Source organism: Pseudochaenichthys georgianus, chromosome 13 (genome assembly GCF_902827115.2).
Source record: "Pseudochaenichthys georgianus chromosome 13, fPseGeo1.2, whole genome shotgun sequence".
In the NCBI taxonomy this organism is placed as follows: domain Eukaryota; kingdom Metazoa; phylum Chordata; class Actinopteri; order Perciformes; family Channichthyidae; genus Pseudochaenichthys; species Pseudochaenichthys georgianus.
The window spans coordinates 38396341-38421551 of record NC_047515.1 but is presented as its reverse complement, the minus strand read 5'-3'; the positions used below and the strand labels follow the sequence as shown (position 1 = coordinate 38421551).

Below are 25211 nucleotides of genomic sequence, written 5' to 3'. Positions count from 1 at the left end.
ATACTTACAAGACCCCACGTGAACCTCCCCTCCTACTACTGCAAACTGAAGTTCATGACAGATGGAAAAATACACAATAGGTTCCTGGCAAGAAAACAAGCTCTGATTTAAAATACAACAATATACCAGAATATATATACACATATACATAGGATCATGCTATGGTCAACACATGGTTGTATTAAAAAATCTGGATCTGATAAAAATGCCAGATTAATTGTAAAATACAGCAAATCCGTGCACAGTGTGAACATTGAGTATCTCACACTTTCATGTTACTCTAAATCTACCCATGTATACGTTTATTACAGGAAACTTTAACTATAATTCATTTTTATTTTTCGATGACAAACCTCGTAGAAAAGTAACAGCAATGCAGTTTTGCACAATGACATGAACAGCATGTTACCTCCACTTGAACATAATCCTTTCCTGACGACAGATCTGATGTGGATGAATGTTACTGACAGGAAGCTGCTCAAGGGGGGTTTTACTTAAGCATTGCTTAGAGCAGGCAGAACAGAGCACCCACTATAGATCTGTCACGTGCACCCGCTTGCGAAGGGCCACATGAAGAGATAGTGTCATGTTCCCGTGTGAGGTCACATGCTCCTCTCCAACAATCCTTAACCTCCACTCTTATTTTTTCGTCGTTCTCATATCTCTCCGTCTCTTTCTATTTGCCGCTCTGTCCGCATGCCTCTCCCTTTCTCTAATGATGCTCTCGCTCCATCATTCAGATCACTCGATGCTTTAACCTTGATCTCTGTGATAAACTGGGGATATCTCTCTCTCTGTCATCCCCTCTGGTCGTGATCCATGCCCCCCCCCACCCTCTCTCGCCCATTACTCCCTTTACTTTTTAGCTTATCCTTTCATCAAACGTTGGCTCCCTTATCTCATCTGCATTCTCTTAATCAGTTCCTGTCAACTCACCCTTGTGATCCCATTTCATTTCATCTCATATACCCCCCCCCCCCCTCCCCCCTCCCACTCTCTCTTTGCCTCTCTCATCCACCTCTGCTACCATCTGATCATCCTGCCAGTCTGAATCTTTAGCTCACCTGATCAAATCTTACCTTATGGCTAACTGAGCTTCAGCACTCCTAATGAGGATGCAGGCCACATGCCCTGTCCCTCTCCATCACAGTTAGCAACCATGCTAAGTCCTGCAGTCCCTCCCCATTAGTCAGTGCGGAGAGTGATAGGCGCCGCGAACAAATCAGACACCAGAAAACGAGGCAGAGGGGGAGCATCCATTTCCCCGTGCTGTCATCCCGCAGGCTGTGCAGCAGTTGTGACAGGTGATCTGCCTTAAACTGCCACTGTGGATCCCAAAGAGGTCATTAAGTCATTGGATTTGGTTAGCAGGCCATTACAGCAATATGTCTCTGTCATATTTCACTCTTTTTAGAGTTTAGAGTATTTTGCATTACACATGTGCTCAATGTGTTCCTTTTTCCTGTGCTGGTTTGTGAAACAGTCAACCGTTTTCCTTTGGACATCACAGTCAAAGTCAAGGTCAACTTTATTGTCAATCTTTCAGTTTGTGTGTGCAGACAGAGAGATCGAAATACCTTGCAGTACACTTCTTTTTTGCTGACACTTTTATCAAAGCAACTTTGTACAAACTCAAAAATGCAAGAATCGCGTAGGTACATTAGCTTATCGTGCTACGAGGCGGGGCTTAAGTGCTATACGCTTAAGCCCCGCCTCAGATCCGTAAGGCGTTTTTTCTTTTTTTGGAATGACCTCTAGTCCTCTCTTCTTTCACCATGCATGTCTCTTTCTCTCCGCGCCTGTCAGAAAGAGCAGACAAGTGACAACGCTATCAAAGGCTTGGCGCTCTTCTATTGATTGCTCCTGTCTGTCCACCACCTTAAGCTATCAAAGGCTGTCACCTATCAGTCGTCGCTTCATGCCGTCTTTCCCATCATCTCTTGCATCATCGCACTGGAGACTGACATGTCACCGGAATTTGTGGAAACTTTATATCAGATGGAGAGAGGGTGTGCCGTTTTGAAATAGCTCTCCCTGATGGAAACATTTGATCTTTTATACTTATGTAATATTACATTGCAGTGATTTATGGTGGCAAGAAAAATCCTTGCTTCCTTTGTGTTGTGTTGTAGCTTTTCTACCCCTGTTTAGCCCTGTGAGATTAAAGTGTCAGGTTCGGTGCGGTGAGCTAAAAAAAAACATGTTTCTGGCTGCAAAAACAAATCAAACACAGGCAGGCTTTCACACAGAACACAAAGCCGATGTCTAATCCAAATATATGAGCTTTATATTGCAGTATTTATAGGACACAAGCATGATATGTGCACATATAAAGGTTTTGTTGTGTTCTTCTTCTCTGCAGGGTAAGGACAGGGTGTGGGCATATATCCCAGATGCTGTGTGGTATAACTATGAGACGGTAAGAATACTTTCTACTAAAGCACATCCCTTTCCACTGCTGATGAGGAATCATCAGGAATGTATATGTATAACAGCAAACATGGTAGACACTCGTGAAATTATTGCTTAAAGATGTTCCCTTTAGAAACTTTGCTTTAAAAAAATATATATATTCTATTGAGTGAAATGCAGACAACAAGATTTATTTGTGTGGTTTTTGTAAGTGCTATAATAGATGTTTCTTTAAAAAAAAAGTTTAATTAAGAAGGTACTTCTGAGAAAATGCAGATATCATTGATTTTCCCTTTGTTTTTCTTTGTTACGATGATCATAAATAGATGATACAAATATGAAAATGAGCATAAAATGGCCGCTTAACATAGATAGCAGATTGGGTGGTTCAAATCTACATTGAACAAAAACATAAGTATAATCATGTCTCTGTTACTAGACATCATAAACCTTAAGATTTTGATTTACCTGATTATTTATAAATATGTAGCGCTCAACATAATGATGCAAAATAGCTTTTAATTATAATGTTACAGCAGTGGAATTAACACGTACACAGAACATGTGTCACGTCAAAGTCTTCACCTCAAGTTCTTTGTTTGAGACAGAGACTGGAGCGATAAGACAGAGCACGAGAGGCAGGACAAAGATAGACTGAAAGAGGGGACAGGGAGGAGAGGAGGGAGACTATCTCCCTGACAGAGAGATTGAAGAGGTGTTGAGCTCCTTTGGGACCTTATTTGGGCGTCACAGTGGCGATGTAAAGCGCCCGTTGATCAGATGAGCGATTAGATTGGCTGTCTTGCCGCCGGCCCCTTGTCCTGGTTGGTCCCCTGTGATTATCTGGGTAGGAGGATGGAAGAGTTCGGGGGAGTATTGATGTAGTGAAAATGACCGTGAAAAACATGTTGCAGAGGAAATAAAGAACTACAAAAAAAAGGGACGAATAAGCTAAAACACAGTCAGGATGGTAAGAGAAATAGGTCAGAGGGGCCATTTGGTTTGTGTGTATTTAAATGGTCTGCAAAGGTTGGGAAAGCTGCAGTGGGAAGATGGGATGATTGGCCATCAGCAATAAGAAATAAGAGGAGAAGACAAGGCAAGAGAAGACCTCCTTAAAGCAGACAATGAGGGGGTGATAAGATTTGAAATTGCTTGTGGACGCTCCACTAACTCCAGCCCACACGCCTGCCCATACTCTACTGCTGCATAAAGTGGCACACACATTCTCCAACGCACAATCCTCTGTGGGAATGGAGGAAAAATGGGATAGAAAAAAGAAAAAGAATTAGAGCAGCACAATAGAGAATAACATGACGTGGAGAAAGAAGTAGGTGGAGAATGAGAGGAGATGGAGAGAGGAGAGTTTTAAATTGTTTAAGGCCCGACTGAGGATTCAGTCCCCGAGGGGATCAGAAATGAATTTCGCTCTATCTGGGCCCTCAAATAAATGAGAGAGGGACGGGAAGGGAAAGTGAAATGTCTCTCCTCGTCACAAATAGATGCTTCTTAGAAGAATCTAAAGTATAATGATTGTGTTGTTATAATGCAAAAAGTTACACATTTTAAAGTCACTCAGTCATCGCATTATATTAACTTTTCTTGCACACATTTTTTTAAACCGTTGATCGATACTCATGTCCAAAGTGTTTCTAACAGCGATGAGATAAATACATAGGGGTAATAACAGTGTACTATGGGTATACTATTGGTGTACAATGTTAGTTATGGTTAAGAATTTGTGTATGGGTTCAACAAAGGTTTAATATTGGTGAGGTTTGGGTTAAATATGGTGTAACATCGGTAAAACATAGCTGTAGTATGGACATGGGTGTAATATGGGTTCAAAAGTATATAAAATGTGTACCATTGTAATTTTAGCCCATAGAAAATAGCTAAATATATTCATGTGCTTGCCCATTTAAGGGATAACGGAAGTGAATCAAACGTTGCTTTTGAAGCTCACAGGTTTTAACATTAAAACTCTTTATAATCTACTAATACTACTCTGAAAATATAGCAGAGGAAATATATCATTTTCAGTATAAAGTAGTCGATAAAGTGATGTCGGAGTAATCAAAAATCTGCCAAGCTTTAAACCACAGGGGGAAAATTAGTTTTTTCCTTTTTTTAGCAAAGCATTTTTTTTATTATTAAGCTTACACAATAAAACTTATGAAACAACTGACGCAATCAGGTCCAAGTACCTTAAGTATTTCTAAGAGTGGAATTTATAGCTGCAAAGGCCAATAGTCATAATCAATCTCTTTGTGTTTCCTTTGTTGTTGTAACTCAAGAGTTAGCATTGTGAGTTCAGTGAGTTTCATTGAAAATCAAATCTGGGCTCAGATATTTCTTAGCAGGGTTCCAGATCCAGACAAATCCTGCACTAATCAGAAAGGTATTGATGCACAAATTATCACTTTTGCTACAAGGTTGGGGAAAATAAAAAACAAATAGCCAATCGTTTTGAGCAGTGCTAACCACAGGATGCCGTGATGCTGCCGATAGCAAAATGCTAGCAGAGGAAGGAAAGGTGGATGCTATCGGATAGCCTAAGGGCACAAATGGGATCTTATTTTGGTGGATGAAATTAGACCTAACATATAACAGGTCCGTTTTCACCAATGAAATATACAAAAAATATCCCTAAAATGAGCAATGTTGCCCATACGGAAACACACAGGAATTTAAGTGAGTTAATAGATTGTGTTCCAATCAGATGGAACGACTGACAGACCGCAGGAATCACGTTGATATGTACCTGCCAGCTGACAAGCTTGGTTTACACATCAGAGGGGGGGCAATCCTCCCAACACAGAGACCTGATGTCACCACCACATACAGGTACACACACACACACACACACACACACACACACACACACACACACACACACACACACACACACACACACACACACACACACACACATACATGTATCACCTTAAATGATCTGTACATATTTAAATTTGTCTTTACATTTTTGGGGAGTATTACGGGAAATAAGATAATAATCTCTACACAGTAACACCACTTTGTGATTTGTTAAGTGCACATGCTTTTGCCAGAAGTAAAATGCTAATGCTCTAATCATGCTACATCACGGTCACATTGATTCCTGTCACCACCGCTTAGCTAAAGGCGGCTAACTTAACTAATGCCTGACAACACTGCTACTATCTATCTTTCTATCTATCTTTAGCGTGATGACGTTTAGAAGTCTTTTAAAGTCACTTGATTGCAACCACCATTTTTAACACATACAGAAGCCTCTGATATTTTTAAGCTAAAATTCAAGCGGCAGAAGTAGCCTAATAAGAAAACGTTAGGCTATAAACAAACATCACATTCACATGGCTGCGCATCACCATCGCTAAGCTAAAGGCGGCTAACGTTTGGCGTAATGACGTGTAGTAGTTTATTTAGTCACTACTACATTACTACTAAATTCCTGGTAAATTCCGCAACTTTAACCAAAATGCTCGTTCACATCAAGCACGTCAATTTGCGTACACGTAACAGCACCGCACGTTCATGACAGCATGGTAATGATTTGTTATTATGATGGATTTGATATTAACGAGGCGGCAGTTAGCAGCTAGCGGCTAGTTCAGGGGTGGCCAACCCGCGGCTCTCGAGCCGCATGCGGCTCTTTGCCTAGTTTCATGCGGCTCTTCAGTTCATATCGAATTGTATATGTGTGAGTTTGGGGGAGAGACACTGACTCCGCACGGTGTAGCGATACTTGAAAGGTACCGCGATACCCTGCCGTTAAAAAACGTTACGATTCCTCCGTTTCATTAGTATCGGTACTTTAAGAATGACGGGGGAAAGTACTTTTAATAAGTGTGTTCAGCGCTCTGCTTCCACTCCCTGCACTGCAGCCGTGCCTGCAGTCCCGCCCCTCTCAAGCAGCCTCCCCTCTCTTGTGCACGCGCTAGCTGCCAGAGCATGTGAGAAAAGGACAAGCATAGCTACAAATGGGAGTGTAACTGCTGCTGCGCCTTGGCTTGTTGACAAAAAAGACGCCAGAAGCGAAATTTGGAAGTAGTTGAGCTATATCTCTGACAGTGAGGGAGAGCCTACGGACACCACGAGGCCTGTCTGTAAGAAATGTATTAATTTAATTTAATACGAATTCTTGTCATTTATTTTATTTATTGTTCTCATTGTTTAAACGTTTGTGTTATGGTTCTGGTGTGAAATAAAGCACAATAATTACATTTAAGACTGTTTCGAAAAAGAATCGGAATCGCAATTCTTGACTTGGTATGGAAACCAAAATGTTGGTATCGTGACAACACTAGCTACTCCTGACAGTTAAACCTGATATTTAGTAGGTCTGTTAAGTACTGAATGCTGATAATTCTGACGTAATTTGGCCGGTCAATGTTGTTTGGGATCGGATAAAATCGCTCCGTTACTTTCGTCCCGTGTTACTTTCGTCCCGTGTTACTTTCGTCCCGGCTCTCCCTACGTGTGTATGTGTGGTGTCAGGTGTCAGTATGTGAGGATGACAGCGCGTCTAATTTTGATGTGGCCCAAGAGCCAATCACAATAATACCTGCGATGCAGTGAACCAATCACCTATGAGGGGTCGAAAACCTATCGTTGATTAAACACTATCCAGTGTTTCCCCTACCATTGTCTTGGAGGGGCGCTGCACCCCGCCAACGGAGCCCCGCGCCCCCCCTGAAATTCAAGGTGTTTAAAAAATATATATAATTTTTTTTTTAAAAAAAATATATATAGCACCAAATTGCAAATAATCTATAACTACTGTCACTTTTCACATTGAACATGTGCTCTTTTATTAAATAAACTAAACGCTTTCATTTTAAGTTGTGAGTTTAGTGTTTTTGACCCTAAGAAACACTGATGCATTAATCAATAATCCACAGCTCCTCTCTCTGCTCCAGAGGATTTAAAAAATATATCCCAATGCCACAAAAATGCATCAGTGACGTGGTTGAAATCTTGTCTCCAGAAAACAAAAAACTGAAACAAGCGGTATCATGACTGTGTGTTTGATGTGGCTCTTTGCAGTAACATAGAACAAATGTTGGCTCTTAACCTCTGACTGGTTGGCCACCCCTGGGCTAGCTAGTCATTATGCTAATGTAACATCAATCGTTATGTACTTATATTACGCTGTAACAGGATCTAGTGATATCCAAGCGACAGAGCTTCATTTAGCATGATGATTGCACTGTATAATAATAAGTAATATTAACTTTATTTAATACAACATTTACGGTACAACATTTAATCATACAGCCCATGTAGTACGATAATGAATTATAGCAAACATGTGCAATATATCCATTATTACAGACGATTAAGACGATATGGGTCCGTTCTTATTGTGCATCCATGGGTAAAGATAAACGCAACTCACATCTCTGTAAACTACGTGTATTGTATTCACTGAATTTCACTCTCTGCCTTTAACGGCTCGTTGTAGCTCCAATAGCTCCAGCCCCCACCCTCCCTGTGAGCACAGTGTGCTCTGATTGGTCGGGACACGTAACATGAACGTGCCGGGCGGTGCGGTCCCGTGGGTTAGATGCGCGTTCATAATGCAGAGGGAAATAACTCTCAGAATAACGTTATTAGCACATTATTACAACTTGAGGAACGAATGTTTTTAATAAGGGCTATACAAGTGTTCATACTGGGTAGTTTATTTAGTTTAAAAAAAATTATCCAACGATTTACAGACCACTCTTTCCCCATGTAAGTCAATGGGAAAAAGTGTTTCCGGGCCTGGCAACCAAACGGAAGTGTAGTACCGCCGTTTGGCCAGCACGAATATTTTCTTCTGAGTCCGGCACACTTCCTGGGGGCTTGGTTTTACCCCGAAGACATCGCGGAGAGACCGGAGAGCAGCCACACTGAGCTGCTGTGCGGAGGAGTTTATCTTCCTTGGAGACTTCGCGGTGGGAAAGGAGCGCCGCGATCCCGGGCTGCTGTGCAGTGGAGTTTTCTACCCCTGAGACATCGCGATGAGACCGGTGCACCGCCACGCCGGGCTGCTGTGGAGATATCGCGGTGAGACCTGGAGCGCCTCCACGCCGGATATATCTGGCTTTGGGATCTGAAGGACTCACCGGAGAGGCCTGCTGTCTTTCTTCAGCCCTGCATCTCCGGGCCTCCCAACTCCAGTGCCCCGGGCTCGGTAAGTGACGCCGCTTCACTTCATAACGGGAAGGGAATATCGTGGATGCTGTGCAGGCCTGGGGAAATGGCCACTATCGTGGCTCTGCTGTGCCTTTTGGCTGTCTTGGACGGTGAGAAGATTTCTAGTCATCCTGAGAAGTCTACTGGATTCATGTCTGTTCTGCCGTCCGCGGTGAGCATCCCCTGCAAAGGATCAGGAGTGCAACACAAACAATTACCGGTTACCTTGTCAGTTCGACAAAATATGTTTGTCTTTTTTGTTTGCCTGCAATGATGGTTCTTCAGGACTGCTTCTTAAGCTCTAATCACACTCTTGCATACTTTTCCGGTGATTCTAAAGTAGATGACAATGTATATGTGTCGCTTAAGAGGAAAAGATGCCTGGTTTTTTTGTTGTTATTACTGTCAGGAAATGTACAACCTAACCCTGGTCCGCCCAGTAGTAGTAGTCAGATCGCTACTCCTGCTGATTTTAAAGCTAGGTCTGGGTTGGGTTTCATCCACTTGCATGTGCGCAGTCTGTTAGGTAAACTAGATTGTGTCCGCATTTGGGCGAGCTCGACTGACGCTGACGTCATTGTTTTATCAGAAACATGGCTAAATAAGTCTATTTTGGCCTCTGACATTGCCTTAAATGGTTATAATGTGTATCGTACCGACCGGCCTAATAAAGGTGGTGGCGTTGCCATTTATGTTAAGAATAAGTTCAGTGTAACCACATTAGTTTCCAAATCTATCAGTAAGCAATTCGAATTTTTAGCCTTAAATATAGAAGTGGCAAAGGGTCAACAGGTCATGGTGGTGGGCTGTTACAGACCCCCCTCTGCTGTCAAGGACTCCTTGTCTTCGCTAGCAAATCTTTTATCGCAACTAGACTACAAGGAAATAGTGCTACTTGGTGATTTTAACTGGGACTGGTTAACTGCAGTGTCAGAGGATTTTAAAAACCTTTGTATCTCTTTGAGTGTTATTTTTGACAGTCCTACTCACCCTAACATTAAGTCCCCTAATAAATCCTCCCTAATTGATCTCATTTTAACTAATGTTCCCCATAAATACTCATCTATGGGAGTATTTGCAAATGATGTGAGTGATCACTGTGCTGTAGCCAAAAGGTTAAACCTTGTATTATCATTAAGAGAGACATAAAACATTTTGTGGAGCAGGGTTTTGTTCATGACCTGTTTGGGTTTGATTGGGGTAAAATCGATCTGTGTGCTGATGTAGAAACTGCATGGTCTTATTTTTATCTTGGTTTTATGGAGATCATTGATAGACATGCACCCCTGCATACATTTAGAGTAAAGGGACGTGACAATCCTTGGTTTTCTGCTGAACTGTCTAGTCTCCTTCATGAGAGAAACAACGCCTAGGCAAAGGCTAGGCAATCAGGCTCAGAGGTAAAATGGCTGCGTTTTAGGCAGCTAAGGAATAGCTTCACTTCACATGTTAAAAGTGCAAAGTGGAAGTACTATTTGTCAGTTACCACAGAAAACCTAAATAATCCTAGGAAATGTTGGAAAGCCATACAATCGATATCCACCGGTGAGATCCGTAATGAGCTACCTCCGTGCCTTACCACAGCATCTGGCTCTATATCGGACAGGGCTACTATGCTAAATTGCTTTAATGAGCATTTTGTGTCCTGCGGTTCTCTATTTGATTCTGTCACTAACTCTGCTTCTGTGAACACCCCAATCCGTGACTCTGAAAAATGTGGTCTGGAAAACCCTTTCAGTTTTACTCCTTTTACTGTCAATGTTGTTCATGAAGCCTTATCTAAGTTAGATCCTAAGAAACCGGCTGGCCCGGACAACGTAGAACCTTTCTTTTTAAAGATAGCTGCAGATTTTATTGCTCCACCTCTTACTACTCTTTTTAACCTCTCCCTCAGCACGAACACAATTCCAAAAATATGGAAGTCTGCTTATGTCTTGCCTTTACTGAAAGGAGGGGAGGCAACTATTTTAAGTTCTGGCGAAGGTGCTCGAACGCCTAGTGAGTGAACAAGTAAAGGAGTTTTTATGTAAGAATGGTATCCTGTTAAAGTCATATTAACACTATTAAGGATATAAAATGTAACTCAATATTTAACTCTTTAGAGTTGATTCATAAGCACTGTAGGGTGTCAATTTATAATTTCACCTACACACAATGCAACATTATTAATAAAAACGATATAAAAGAAAGACACAAGCCAAGTTTCAAAGTTTGCAGTTAACATGTAACTGTATTTGTGTGAAAACAACACATACAACATAGTCTTACATTAACATTCCACAGTACGTCCATCAGAGTCCTGCACGGGTCTGATTTTCAAGACCCGCTCCCGCCCCACACCCGCGACGTGCAATACCGAACCCGCCCCGCTACCCGCACATATTGCCAATTAGTTCCGCAATTCGACCCGACCCGTCGGCACAAGATCCGCGACCCGACCCGAACCCGCATAGCCTATATATGAGCAGTGAAAACGTGCAATTATTAACACACGCAGTTGCATATTTGTCTCAAAAAGTGTGGGATGTTGGTTCTTTTCTCCATCTAGGAACCAAAAGCCTCCAGACGTTGGGTTTCGCTCTTGAGGAAGTGTTATTGAAAATGCTGTATTCTCCGCTAGAGAGCTTCACCTCAGCCATTTCGAATGTGGCGCGCACAGCAGCAGATCGATGCGCTGCAGAGGTTAGGATTATGCGCGGTCCCGCGGGGGAGAGGTCTGAGGATTTAAACATTAAACTAAATTATCATTATTTCAATATATTTATTATGCAACACCCGCGACCCGACCCGCATCATCTTTGTTTTACCCAGAACCGAACCCGGAAAAAAGCGTTTGGAAAAATACCACCCGCGAATCACCTTTTTTGCGGGTCACCCGTCGGGTACCCGACCCGATGCAGGACTCTGATGTCCATGCAGTCCTTAACAGCACAGGTTACACAATATGACAATGTGGCACTATGTATGTTTTTCCATCCATCTCATTAGAAAACTGTTTGTCATAGGGTCTATAACAACGTAAATCATCAATAGAAATAACAGAAAATGAATCAATCGTCTCCTCAATACAGTATGAACTATAGTGTTCATCAAAATACAGTGTGTCCACTTTGCAAATCAAAATGAAAGCTCGATCTTCATTTAGAATGTTATCATTGATTTTTCCAAAAACAGGAGTTTCTTTATCAGTTCTTATGGAAACAAACATTCCAATTTGATAATCAGTTCCATAGTTCTTTACCCAGTTAGTAGTTGACACGTCGCAGTATGCATTCACCTTAAATGCAGCACTTAAAGCCTCACCACCCTCCAAACTGTCGATCATTTCCTTCCTGACTGGACCAAACTCGAACCTCTGAAAATTAAAATTCTCCCAGTGATAAGCCAAATCTCTTTGGTGTTGTTTTACTAAGCTTTTTGTAATGTTTTTGAAATTCTTCACTGATTTTTAAAAAAAATTATTTTTGGCCTCAAATCTCATGCACCATACATGGAGGAGTGGACCTATTTTTCGAATACACCTTGGATAATGTATCATAAAATGATGCTTTGGAATAAGTCTTCTGTCAGGAAACAAATATTTGAACAGCTTGTGGTGATCAATGATTAAATGCTTCAAATAATATGTCATACCATTTGTAATAATTGGTGAAAAAACAATATTCACAATCTGAATCAAGAGGAGGAGCAGATTCCAACAATTGTTGTTTCTTTCAACAACATCACCAAGAATAAGGGGAGCATTTCGCAAGAGACACCATGACTGAATTGCATTCAATCCAAGATTTTTGCTCTCATCCATTTTTAAACCACTTGGCCTGTTCCGTCTCTCAGTATATCCGTAGTTGAAACTTTGGATCCTCATTGACAGTGTTTCCAAAGATAGACACTTCTTATTGACAAGGTACTGAAATACAAGTTTCAGTTCGTACTGCACTACACCTTCAAGCAAATCGTGCATGATGTCCACCGCGTAGTTATCAGAGGTGTGGAAAAATGTTAGTGTTAGCAAGCATGTCTTCTTGACACCAAATGTTGACCCTAAAATAGGATTTTCCTGTAGAGCTGCACAATGTTCTGCATGGATTTCTTTAGTACGAAAAACCATACCAGGGTCATCTTCAGTGAAGACGGACTGTAAATCTCCTTTGGTAGTTAAACAAAATCTACAACAATATGTTGCGCTGAAACACTCAACAAAACCAAACAGCCCGTGTAAACCCAGATTATCACCTGTTACTTGAATAACAGATCCTAGCAATGGTGAGTCAGAGAAAGGCACCTCTATCCCTTGCATTTCGAGTATTTTAAGATCATCAGGGAGAGGCTTTAGTATTGCATCAAATCCATATTTTCTCAGGTCTTGTGCATGAAAAAGTGCCACGACATGAATATTCATCAGCACAGAATTACATCTTGGGGGTAGGTTCCTCAATATGAAGTAAATACAACCAATTTGTGTATACCCTTCTTTGAACCTAAGGGATTTGCTGTCTCAAAATCGTCATAATAGAGTTGAACCTGTAGAGCGTGTTTTTGCTTGGAAAACAAATCATTGCTTTTGAAATATGAACCATCACTTATGTCTTTATAAGTACCTTCTTCTTGTTGTTTTGCCTGCAGGAATAATTCACATAGTTCACTGTTCTTAAATATGGACTTAAGGGTTCCCAACGAGGGTACATACACAAATGTATCTGATTGTAAACTCCTGTTGTTCGATCTCTGCGTAAATCAAATCTAACCCCAAGAACATACTCAACAGGTTCAACAATCTCCCACTTTTCTTCAAAGAACCTTTGTCGTTTGGATCCTGTATTAAAGGATGTGAAAGGATTCTCTAGCTGATCAAAACTATTTTCCAACTTTTTACCCAAATCAGTGCCTTGGACCTCTGAACTGCAGTTGAGAACTGCATCTCTTGCTTGTCTATGAATATAATTTACAAGCTCTTCCATGGACCCAACCATTGCTTGGACAGTGCTCTCAGCAACACCAGATACTTGTAACTGGGCTACAACAGAACCACACATGTTTAACACGTGCTGTTTATCAAAAGTAACCTGGGAGGTTACGGAAGTGTCAGTACAAACTGCCTGAGAACTTGAAGATTCATCAGTTTCTCGTTGAGTGTCCACATTGTCCATAGTACTAGTTGAACCAGTGTCCCTGTGCAGACTGAAGAGGTGCTTTTTGAACCCTGAATAAGTACAAAAGGATAAAGAACATCCCGGCTGGCCACATTTCAAACGTAATGACTTTCCAGGATATAAACCATGGTGAAATTTCAAATGCTGACAAAGCAATGCAGAACTTTTGTGGTGTCCCTTACAGATAAAACAAATCAGCATATTTGCATCCAGTGATGTAAATAACTTCAGATATCAGTGTGCAGAAGCCTTGCTCTGAGTTATTTGACTCTGGGACTTTCCTTGGCACTTCCAATATCAATGTTAAATACCGTGGTTTGTATGAAAGTGTAGAAGCTGGTGAGGGATTCATGGTAGTTGACACTGAAGATGAAGTGAGCTTTGAAGAGTTCATCGAAGGCTGCCATGGATGTCTGCCCCTTGCAAGGGATGGCCTTGTGGTCAACGATGACGTAGAACCGTTGAATGTTGTTCTTCTGTTCACCAACACACAGCAGGAAGGGCTGCCCTGGTTCCAAACTCGAAAGGAAGGTCTCAACACTGGCTCCAATCTTCAAAAACGTAGAGAGACAGAGAAGTTTTAATGGCATACTAAGCTACTTAAAACAAAATTGTCCCAACTCAAGGAGTGCCAGTGATATAACAACTGCATACAAAAACTAAAATAATGCCTACCTTGAGATATCTCACAACATGGCTGACAGCTTGATACGAGCTAATTTTAGCACTCTTCTTATGGCCTTTTGAGGTTGGGGGGAGTAGATGAACCAAGAGTAGAATGCTTGACAGGTCACTGTCCCATCCTAGGGGCAACAAATATGCAAATATAACAGTCAGTCGTTTAAAGCTGAAAATAGTCTTAAATCAAGGTTATGCAACCGATAACATTGAAAGGTCTCAAGATTTTCAGTAAACAAAATCTGCAAGAGAAAATACTTGCCTGACTCATTTGAGTTTTGTTGTGCAGACAAGAGGTCATCAACATGAACATTAGAGTGTAGGTTCTTGAAGTCTGCCAAGATCCTAGGTTTGAAGCAAGTGGGCCATCTCGCCAACATGTTTCCAGAAATCTCTTCTCCAAACATCATTGTGAAATCTTGGTCAACCTACAGGAGAAACACCATGAGTCATGGCAACCCCTTAGACCATCCAAATAATAAACAAAATATGACATGTTGTTCTTACCAAGTCAGGGATGTCGAGGAAACGAGGAAACACATCCAGGACTGTTGAAGAGGCTTGCTGGTCCCGAGTCATTGCTTGCCGACACTGAAATGTTGCCTTCATCTTCTCTTTGAAAACTGATTCGTCAGCTGAATGCTTTATGAAGGATATTGCCTCTCTGCATTCCTCGCCAGTTAGTTGCTCACAAGTCAAGAGAAAATCCCTCTTGCTCTTTGGACCATCTTGATAGGTAGTGCTGGGGTAGCACCTCCGGGACTGAACCGCAGTGTTGCGCTGAACCGTCTTTATCCTCCATGCCAAGTAGCCAGATCCACCATCTGCATCATAGTAGTGTTCCTGTAACATCCAAAAATAAATCAAAACTGAGAACACAGAAGTGATAGCATTACAGGAAGGTTGTTCAAAAAGTTAAGAATGAACACACTTCCTTTTCACAAATTCGAATACAGGTCATTCATTCATAGACTTACGTATCCATTCTTTGAGTATGGATCTCTTAGACATGGAAATAGAGTGATGATGCCAAGAGCACACTTTTCTCGCACATGTGTTGGCGGGATCCTCCTTTAAAAAAAATATATATATTTTATCTTAAAAGTATAAATGCCTTACAGCTTTAGATTGTTTTAACATGTGAGCAGCTGTTTCCAAAATGTACATTACTTAGCACTATCTGTGACAACATGATTAACACCAAAAGGGAATATTCAGTCCTTACCCATGAACTTCGATCATGTCAGCCACCAGTAGGTTTACCATCTGTCGTCGTGTACCATCCATCAATGTTTTAGTTGTCGCATACTCTTGCAAGATTTTTTCTCCCCCTAGCTTAGACTGGAGAACATCGCTGACCATCTAGAAGATAAAGAAGAATCATATGGGAAGTCATTATCTTGGGCATTCCATACAAATCATAGGTTATCTGCCCAATATATCCATGTTTAATGATTAATAAAGAACTGAGTAAATTGCAAAAGTGTAGTCCCATGTACCTCTTTGGCTGATTCCCGATCAGCGTGGACTCTTTTCACTCCACTGTCTCTCTCAAGAACTATTCTTGCATCTGATGAATCAGACACCGCAGAGGATGAAGCATTGGTCACGGAGAATGAGGTGTCTGAAAGGTCCGACTCCAGCAAAGTGTGCGATACATTTTGAAGCACAACTGCAAGATAGATAAAAGAATGACATACTCAATGAAAGAAGAAAAACAACATACTTTCAGCCCTCCAAACGATGTTACAGGGTAATCTCAGCAAAAACTCAGTAGGGATGGGTCCCTGATTTTCCATTGCGAGTCTGAATCTTACCTGAAGACTGTCCTGTGGACACTTTGACTGTAAGGTTCCCTGCTTGTAAAAGCTCTTCAAAGACATCTGCATCCACCTCTGTCCCTGATTCATCAGTCAAGTGCAGCTCACTCTGTAGTGGTAAACCTAACTTTTCTATGACTGAGAGAGAATATTGAAATGTACCACCTGACAATATTGGTACGTTTAACTAAAACAAGATTAATTTGTTAGACTCAAACAATCAGTGATATGTATTCAAGTTATCCATACCTTTCTGAAGAAATGTACTGTAGCTTTCATAGCCTTCTTCAGTCTCAGCCACTTTCACATATTTCTGGCTTTCGCCATATCTTACTTTCACCAACATGGTGTCCTATAAGAATATAAATGTATTAGCAAACATATTACAGAAATATCTAACAGACCTGTTGCTACAAAAATATAATTATGCATTTAAGTGTCGTTGAAATAATTTAGCAAAATGCTAACAGTGGAGCTCAACACCAGTGGCTAACGATAGCAGTATTACTGACATGTGGAGCTGAACATGCTAACACGTGGAGCTAAAAACCCGTGGCTAACGATAGCAGCTAATATGACTGACGAGTTGAGCTATTAGCTGCTATCGTTAGCCTTGGGTGTTTAGCTTCACATGTTAGTAATATATATTAAAGTAGCATATATTAGCCTCACATCTAATTCATATTGCAGGAGCTACTATTGTTGGTCACAGGTGTTTACCTCCACGTGTTAGTTAGTAATATTAGCTACTATGGCGTTTAGCTCCACCTGTTAATATGAGTTGCTATCGTTAGCCGCAGGTGTTTAGCTTTACTTATAGCAGCTAAACTTACTAACAGTTTAAGCTTACAACCCGCGGCTAACAATAGCAGCTAATATACTAACACATGGAGCTAAACGCCCCAATAACAGACTTTGTAATGATATTAAAAATATGTTAGGTTAAACACCCCTGGTTAATGATAGCAGCACAGCATGTGGAGCGAAGACAGCAGTCAATGTAAAATAATTAGTATTCATGTAGCTGAAGGTAAGCGCTGTTCAGTTAAATAAATATATACCTGTACTAGGCTACTGGTTCGAAACATTTACTTACACTTTGGTCAGTTTATCCTCCAAATAGAATGTGGTGGTATGCTCCTCCGATTTGGTCTCCCGCCTCGACTGCGCGCACACACATTCACAGTCACGGCCACACCCAACAGAGCAACAGCCAGTGATCCACAGAAAGAGAGATTGTAACACTCGCTATGTAATTAAATCAACACTCTAGAGTTGTTTTGAGAATTCAACAATTGACTCCCTGTTTCAACACCAACTCGTTTTGAATAATAACTATCTTGGAGTTGAATGACACTTAAAATGAGTTGAAACAACTCTATATTTAAATGTCCAACTCCAACACTGAAAATATAACACTTTTGATTTTGCTGTGTACTCAGTATTGGCATACTTCTGAGTGATTGAACATTGCTAATGGTGTTCCCCAAGGTTCTGTTTTAGGTCCACTTTTATTCTCCATCTACATCAACAGTTTAGGTGAAAATGTGGTTGAAGCTACTTTACATTTGTATGCGGATGATACTGTGATGTATTGTGCAGGTCCCTCATTTAAAGAGGCTGGTGTTAAATTACAGGCTGTTTTTAACATTATTCAGACTCAGCTCTCTGAGCTTAAGCTTCTTTTAAATGTTGAGAACACCAAGGTAATGCTCTTTTCAAAAGCAAAAAAGACTCCAGAGACTGCTTTGGGTATTGTTACTATGCAAGGACAAGTACTAGAAGTGGTTATCTGTTATAAATACCTAGGTATATGGCTTGATGATTGTCTTACTTTTAAACTTCAGGTCATTAATCTGCTTAAAAGGCTGAGGGTTAGGCTAGGTTTGTTTTTCAGAAACAAGTCCTGTTTCTCGCTTGAGGCCAGGAAAAGGCCAGTCACTGTGACCTTTTTACCTGTGCTGGACTATGGTGATTTGATCTGTATCAGTGTTTCTCAAACTTTTTCATACCAAGGACCACTTAACCAATAAAAAAACACTTGCGGATCACCTAACTCCACAAATATCCAAAAACACATCGTTTTTCTAGAACAGATTAAAAATCGCCTGAAACTGGTACAAAGAGTTGCAACATGTGTGATGAAGGTGTTGCGCTGGGCTATATCATGCAATTGAAAGTTGAACTTAAGCTCGCTCCATTGCGGAAATATTCGCGCAAGAGTGTGGAAAACTTTAATTAATTAATTAATTTCAAATGTGAAATGTTACCAATATACTCACGGACCACTAGGGGGCGCTCACGGACCACCAGTAGTCCGCAGACCACACTTTGAGAAGCACTGATCTATATGAATGCACCTGCCCATTGCCTGGAAAAGTGAGATGCCGCCTATCACAGTGCTCTGAGATTTGTTACTAACTGTAAAGCACTTACTCATCACTGTACCCCGTATGCCAAGGCAGGTCTGCCTTCACTAACTGTACGGAGGCTCAGTCATTGGTACATGTTTATCTATAAATCCACGTTGGGTAAACTACCAACTTATATCTGCTCTTTGATCTCACAGAGAGTGGCAAGTAGCTATTGCCTGAGATTACATTACATTACATTGCATTTAGCTGACGCTTTTATCCAAAGCGACTTACAATAAGTACATTCGACCAGGAAGACACAACCTTGAGGAAAACAGAATCATATAAGTACATCAGGTTTCATAGAGCCAATCATTTCAAGTGCTACTCAACTGGCTTTAGATAAGCCAGTCCTTTATTAGTATATAAGTTCTCTGTTAGCAGTTCTTTGTTAGTCATTCTATCGCTCGAAGTGGAGTCGAAAGAGATGAGTTTTCAGTCTGCGCCGGAAGGTGTGTAAGCTTTCTGCCGTCCTGATGCCAATGGGGAGCTCATTCCACCATTTTGGAGCCAGGATAGCAAACCCACGTGTTTTTGCTGATGGGAACTTGGGTCCCCCTCGTAGCGAGGGTGCAGCGAGTCGTTTGGCTGATGCAGAGCGAAGGGCAGAGATCCCAGGATGTGTTTTTATTACATGTGCCTAGGACTGTTTTAGGTACTAAAGCTTTGATGTGTGCTGCTCCTCTAGCTTGGAACACGATGCAAACAAAATTTAAACTGAGCATTTTGGTTCCCTTGCATCATTTTAAATCTCGGATAGATGAAATGTTATTAGATATCTGTCATTGTGAATAGGTTGCTAATGTATACCCCTGTAATTATGTTGTATTGATGTCCTTTTTGTTTTCTGTTGTTTTTATGTGTAACTAATGTGCTGCAGGTCTCCCTTGAAAAAGAGATCGTTGATCTCAATGGGATTTTCACCTGGTTAAATAAAGACTACAAACAAACAAACTTGTTTGCAACCACTGTTTTAAGACACATAGAAGCTTCGGAAATTCACCAGTGGGAATGTACTGATGATGTTTCTGTCTTAACCCTTATATGCATAAGTGGGTCTTTTTTGACCCGGTGAGGTGGTTTCCTTAGAGGTTCTTTGTAATTACATTTTTTTATGTTTTCATATTCCAGCTATTCCTCAAAAAACATGTTTTGGATATCATGCCATTCAAATTTTAAATTTACATTTTAAGAAATTGTAGTTTTTGTATTACAAGCTTCCATAGGTGGGTAAAAAATTACCCCCATGCATTTTCTATGGGATTTCGTTTTTTTTTCAACATGTAAATTTTTTTTCTAAAATTATAAATAGTGAAAACTTAAATATAAAATATTTCTAGTGTGAACCAAAATATAATACTAAATATTATACAAGTGTCTTAACCAAAATGGCATAAAAACATATTCTAATACGGGTCCTTTTTGACCCACTTATGGAAGAGTGTAGGGTCCAGTCACTCGTGCATCTAATGTAAGGGTTAAAACAAAAGCTTGTGTTACCAAATAACTTATTTTCACATTGAATCATCAATAAACAGAGACTTCAAAAAGGGAGAAAATGCTGACTAATTTACGGGTTTAAGGACCCATCACTGAAACCACTTTATTACTTGTGATTTATGTTATCATGTTCACACTCTCAGATCAATCACAACATTACCATTCATAATAATCATAATGCATCACCTTATATTTGAATAATGGGCACAGATGTTTAGATTTATTGAGTTATAATGACATGCAGGGATGGTGTTTTTACTTAAGCCCCTGTCACACTGTCCCGAAATTGACACCCGATGGACACACGAATATGGAATTGTGAATTTCGCACGAAGATGGCCCCGAACCACACACGAAGGCAACATTTACATTACATTTAAGACATACAACTGCAATGAAAGTACCAAAAACAATTTTGTTACAGTACTATGATACAGTACTGATATCTTCAGACTTTGTTCTTTACTTTCTCCGTCTTTATATGTAGAAAATATTACGTTTTCTCTTTCTCATGTTGTTTCCATAACAACAACAACTTCCTGTCAACTCTCCTTCAAAATAATATATTATATCCTTTTTAGTTTCACAGAACACAAATTGGGTTATTTACATAATATGTTTACATGATTTTGTTGTGCAATAAAACAACCCGATGGACACACGATAAAGGAAATGTTCAAATTCGGCTGTGATCGTAGCAACATCGGGCCATTCGTGAGGGCATATTAAGCCTTCGTATGACCGCCGGTGGAGTTTCTCAGGCTCCGGCAGCAACTTCGTGAGCGGTGGCAACATCTTTGGCATGCCAACAAATTGCCGAAGGACCTTGCGAATGTTCATTTTCGTGTTGAATTCGTGTGTCAATTTTGCCCTTCGTAAGGCCATCGTGAGGGCATCTTGTTATCCTCGGTGCCATCGGGCATTCGCCCCGATCAGAGTGAGGGCGAATGCACCGATGATAACACGAAGATGACACGATTTGACAAGATGCTATGGGCATAGATATGTCTCATAATTATTTGTGTGAACATAAAAATAATTTGTGTGTAAATATGTGATTTGTAAATGTAAAACAACATCCACAAATGCATTTTAAAAGATTTTCAAACTCACAAATACATTTGCAAGTGTAAAACGGATCTGCAAATACGCTAAATATGTTCACAAATAAAAAAAAGATCAGTGAATATCTCTTTAACATTTACAACTTTTGATCAGGCATTTGTGAATCCATTTTGTATTTGTGGACCAAAAATGCGCTCGCGGATCTCAACTCTCTGTTCACGGATCGTCTTTTTACACACACGGAATTTTGAGACATATTTTCCGCCGGTCTCGGCTAAAATCTACTCGTGTCACTCGGTTATTTTCGGAAACCACGTGATGGCCCGCTGATGACTACATTTCCGCATGATTTCAAAGTAAGAGCATGATGGTTTGTTTAATGCTCTGTTTTTGTATTATAATGAACAGCGGAACGTTAGATGCATTCTTCATCACCATCACCCTCATCATCATGTTATAGTGATACAGTTAGTTTGTGTTATTGGTTCAATACAGCATATCTCGAGCACCTTCGTTGATGTTGAAGTGCAGGCTATACGCCACTTCCGGGTCCCGGGGGAGCAGCTGGCAGCGAAGCAGCCCAGATAAAACTCTTTCTTCATTGTTTGTTGTGTATTCAGTCAAGCGGGTCAAAGTTACAAAGCACTTCACATCTTATTAATCGGCCTAATTTTACTTTACCAGTGCAGTAATAAAGTAATCTGTAGAAAAGCACCGTATTTAGGTCAGCCTTCATAGTAAGGCTCCATTACATGTTATAATATTCATCGTGTCCTTTCTACTGATATATTCCTGTCTATTGCTTTCATTTGTTTTTAATGTTATTGTGTTTATACTTGTTTCCACACATTTCACAATTTGGGATGAATGAAGTATCTATCTATATATGATATCCATCTATATCTGTCTGTCTATCTGTCTATCTGATCTATTATTTTATTTTTCACATACACATTAATGCAACTATATAATCAAATGTTTTAACACATACAGAGAACCTTTTAAAGCATAATGAGTACTTCAAATGTAAGTCCATTTGGCTAGTACTTACATACCTTTACTTAAGTAAGACTATAAAGGCAAGACTTTTACTTCAGTCAAGTATCTGAATACTTTGTCTGCTACTGGTAGTCCATGGATCCATTGCTCTTAATTTCCAGTCGTAAAGAGAACCAACTGTAATGTGTTCAAGTAGATGTAGATGTCCTTTCCAAATGAATCTGATGGTAACATTGGGTCAATATTAGCATTAAGGTGTTCCATCTGTTGATCACTCAGAGGACTCCGGGTGACAGGAACAACTATTCCCAGTGTTCCTCACGCAGATGACCACTGGCCTCCCAGTCAATGAGGATCTGTAATCTCTGTCACAAAAAACAAAACCGTTTTTAAAAATATGTATACTTTTCTTCCGCTGTTATGTACCGTTATAATTGTATACAAAAGAAGAATAAAGTATCACTACATTCCTATGCATTAATATAATTACTGATATTGACTGTGCGTGGGCCTGGCAGTGGGAGATTAATTTCAGGCAAAAGTGTGCACAATCAACGGTAGGGCATGTATTTTAATTGTTTTAATAATTTATATGGTTATAAAATATAACATTGAAACACTGACGCAAAGAACAAGTATGTGGAATGTGTTATTAAGTACGTTTGCTTGACTACAGTCCAGTTCTGTATCCTACATAATAAAATATGACAATCGTTAATTTCTTTGTCAATTACTTTTATCAAATGAATATCCCACATTTGTTTTAAGCACTTTAAATGTTAGAAACAAATATTATAGGATTGATATAATATGTACAATATTTAAGTCCTGTACTCTGCAGGTACAGATAGATAGATATATATGGATAGATGGATATCATATATAATAATAATAATACATTACATTTATAAAGCGCTTTTCCTGGTGCTCAAAGCGCTTACGAGCAAGTAAAACAAAATGAATATTATATATTATAACATTTAATGTAGCCTTACTATGAAGGCTGTGTATGTGAAAAATAAAATTAAAATAAACATTGATTGATGTGTCATTTCACTAATGTAAATGTTTATGGTTAATATTGACAACACTTTTGTAGTGCTTTGTATACTGTTGGCTAATTTAATATACACCAATGCATTATATTCTCATAAGTGGTTATCTACGTTTCTCAGAGAAACAGCCCTGTTTCCAGCATTGTGACTGTATTTGCAAAGGATGATACAAGCAAAACAATCTAATCATAACATTAAATAAAGTTGTTGCATAAATGAAGTGGAGTAAAAAGTAAGAATAATTCCAGTCCTGTATCCTACATAATAAAATATGACAATCATGAATGTCTTTCTTTTTATGAAATCAGGATCCCACATTTGTTTTAAACACTTGCAAATGATATATGCTAGAAACCAATGGATTGATATAATATTTACAATGTAAAGTCCTGTACTGCAGGTGCTGGTAAAGAGCAATACAATGACTAAACCTTTCCAAACAAAACAACTAGTTGGTAGGTAGGTACGTACGTAGGTAGGTAGGCAGACAGATAGACGGATAGATAGATGGACAGATATAGATAGATGGATATCATATATAGATAGATACTTCATTCATCCCAAATTGTGAAATGTGTGGAAACAAGTATAAACACAATAACATTAAATACAAATGAAAGCAATAGACAGGAATATATCAGTAGAAAGGACACGATGAATATTATAACATGTAATGGAGCCTTACTATGAAGGCTGACCTAAATACGGTGCTTTTCTACAGATTACTTTATTACTGCACTGGTAAAGTAAAATTAGGCCGATTAATAAGATGTGAAGTGCTTTGTAACTTTGACCCGCTTGACTGAATACACAACAAACAATGAAGAAAGAGTTTTATCTGGGCTGCTTCGCTGCCAGCTGCTCCCCCGGGACCCGGAAGTGGCGTATAGCCTGCACTTCAACATCAACGAAGGTGCTCGAGATATGCTGTATTGAACCAATAACACAAACTAACTGTATCACTATAACATGATGATGAGGGTGATGGTGATGAAGAATGCATCTAACGTTCCGCTGTTCATTATAATACAAAAACAGAGCATTAAACAAACCATCATGCTCTTACTTTGAAATCATGCGGAAATGTAGTCATCAGCGGGCCATCACGTGGTTTCCGAAAATAACCGAGTGACACGAGTAGATTTTAGCCGAGACCGGCGGAAAATATGTCTCAAAATTCCGTGTGTGTAAAAAGACGATCCGCGAACAGAGATTTGAGATCCGTGAACAGAGAGTTGAGATCCGCAAGCGCATTTTTGGTCCACAAATACAAAATGGATTCACAAATGCCTGATCGAAAGTTGTAAATGTTAAAGAGATATTCACTGATCTTTTTTTTATTTGTGAACATATTTAGCGTATTTGCAGATCCGTTTTACACTTGCAAATGTATTTGTGAGTTTGAAAATCTTTTAAATGCATTTGTGGATGTTGTTTTACATTTACAAATTACATATTTACACACAAATTATTTTTATGTTCACACAAATAATTATGAGACATATCTATGCCCATAAGATGCCCTCACGAGTGCCTTACGAAGTTGCCGCTCACGAAGTTGCTGCCGGAGCCTGAGAAACTCCACCGGCTGTCATACGATGGCTTAGATGCCCTCACGAATGGCCCGATGTTGCTACGATCACAGCCGAATTGGAACATTTCCTTTATCGCGTGTCCATCGGGTGTCAATTTCGGGACAGTGTGACAGGGGCTTTAACCTTGTGTTTATGCGTACGTCTCTAGTCGGCGTCATCCCATGGGATTGATTGTCGCTCTCGATGAGAACAACCAGGCGGCTGGGGAGCTATTCTGGGACGATGGAGACTCCAGAGGTATTTGTGTGCAAATGTGCTGGTGTGTTTATGTGAGAAAGGATCAACCACATCTTGTTATTACCACTCATTACAGGCACTTTTTTTTTAATGCGCATCTAAT

General features: G+C 40.0%; 2 protein-coding genes and 1 long non-coding RNA gene across 3 annotated transcripts in view; 1 reads left to right on the top strand and 2 right to left on the bottom strand.

Annotated features, from left to right (window-relative positions):
• si (sucrase-isomaltase) overlaps positions 1–25211 on the top strand; it is a 94973-nt gene that overhangs the window by 16691 nt on the left and 53071 nt on the right. Inside the window, exons 5-7 of the mRNA XM_034098150.2 lie at positions 2363–2419; positions 5135–5259; positions 25020–25108. Of these exons, the coding sequence (XP_033954041.2) occupies positions 2363–2419; positions 5135–5259; positions 25020–25108 (271 nt within the window). The remainder of the gene's footprint in view (positions 1–2362; positions 2420–5134; positions 5260–25019; positions 25109–25211) is intronic.
• Positions 13367–14753, bottom strand: LOC139435028 (uncharacterized). The gene is made up of 3 exons (XR_011644310.1): positions 14686–14753; positions 14421–14548; positions 13367–14296 (listed from the first exon to the last, which is right to left on the bottom strand). It is a non-coding gene; the product is annotated as an uncharacterized lncRNA (long non-coding RNA).
• LOC139434982 (uncharacterized) lies at positions 14847–16595 on the bottom strand. Its single transcript, XM_071205255.1, has 7 exons — positions 16493–16595; positions 16241–16381; positions 15923–16095; positions 15649–15785; positions 15401–15494; positions 15101–15266; positions 14847–14851 (listed from the first exon to the last, which is right to left on the bottom strand). Exons 1-7 carry the CDS (start codon positions 16587–16589, stop codon positions 14847–14849), a joined length of 813 nt encoding a protein of 270 aa, XP_071061356.1. The 5' UTR covers positions 16590–16595.

Coding starts and splice junctions, on each gene's coding strand:
- LOC139434982 (XM_071205255.1), bottom strand. CDS start 16,589: ATGTTGGTGAAAGTAAGATATGGCGAAAGCCAGAAATATGTGAAAGTG. Junction 15,495..15,648: donor GACATGATCGAAGTTCATGG/GTAAGGACTGAA, acceptor TTTTTTTTAAAG/GAGGATCCCGCCAACACATG. Junction 15,267..15,400: donor CATACTCAAAGAATGGATAC/GTAAGTCTATGA, acceptor TGGATGTTACAG/GAACACTACTATGATGCAGA.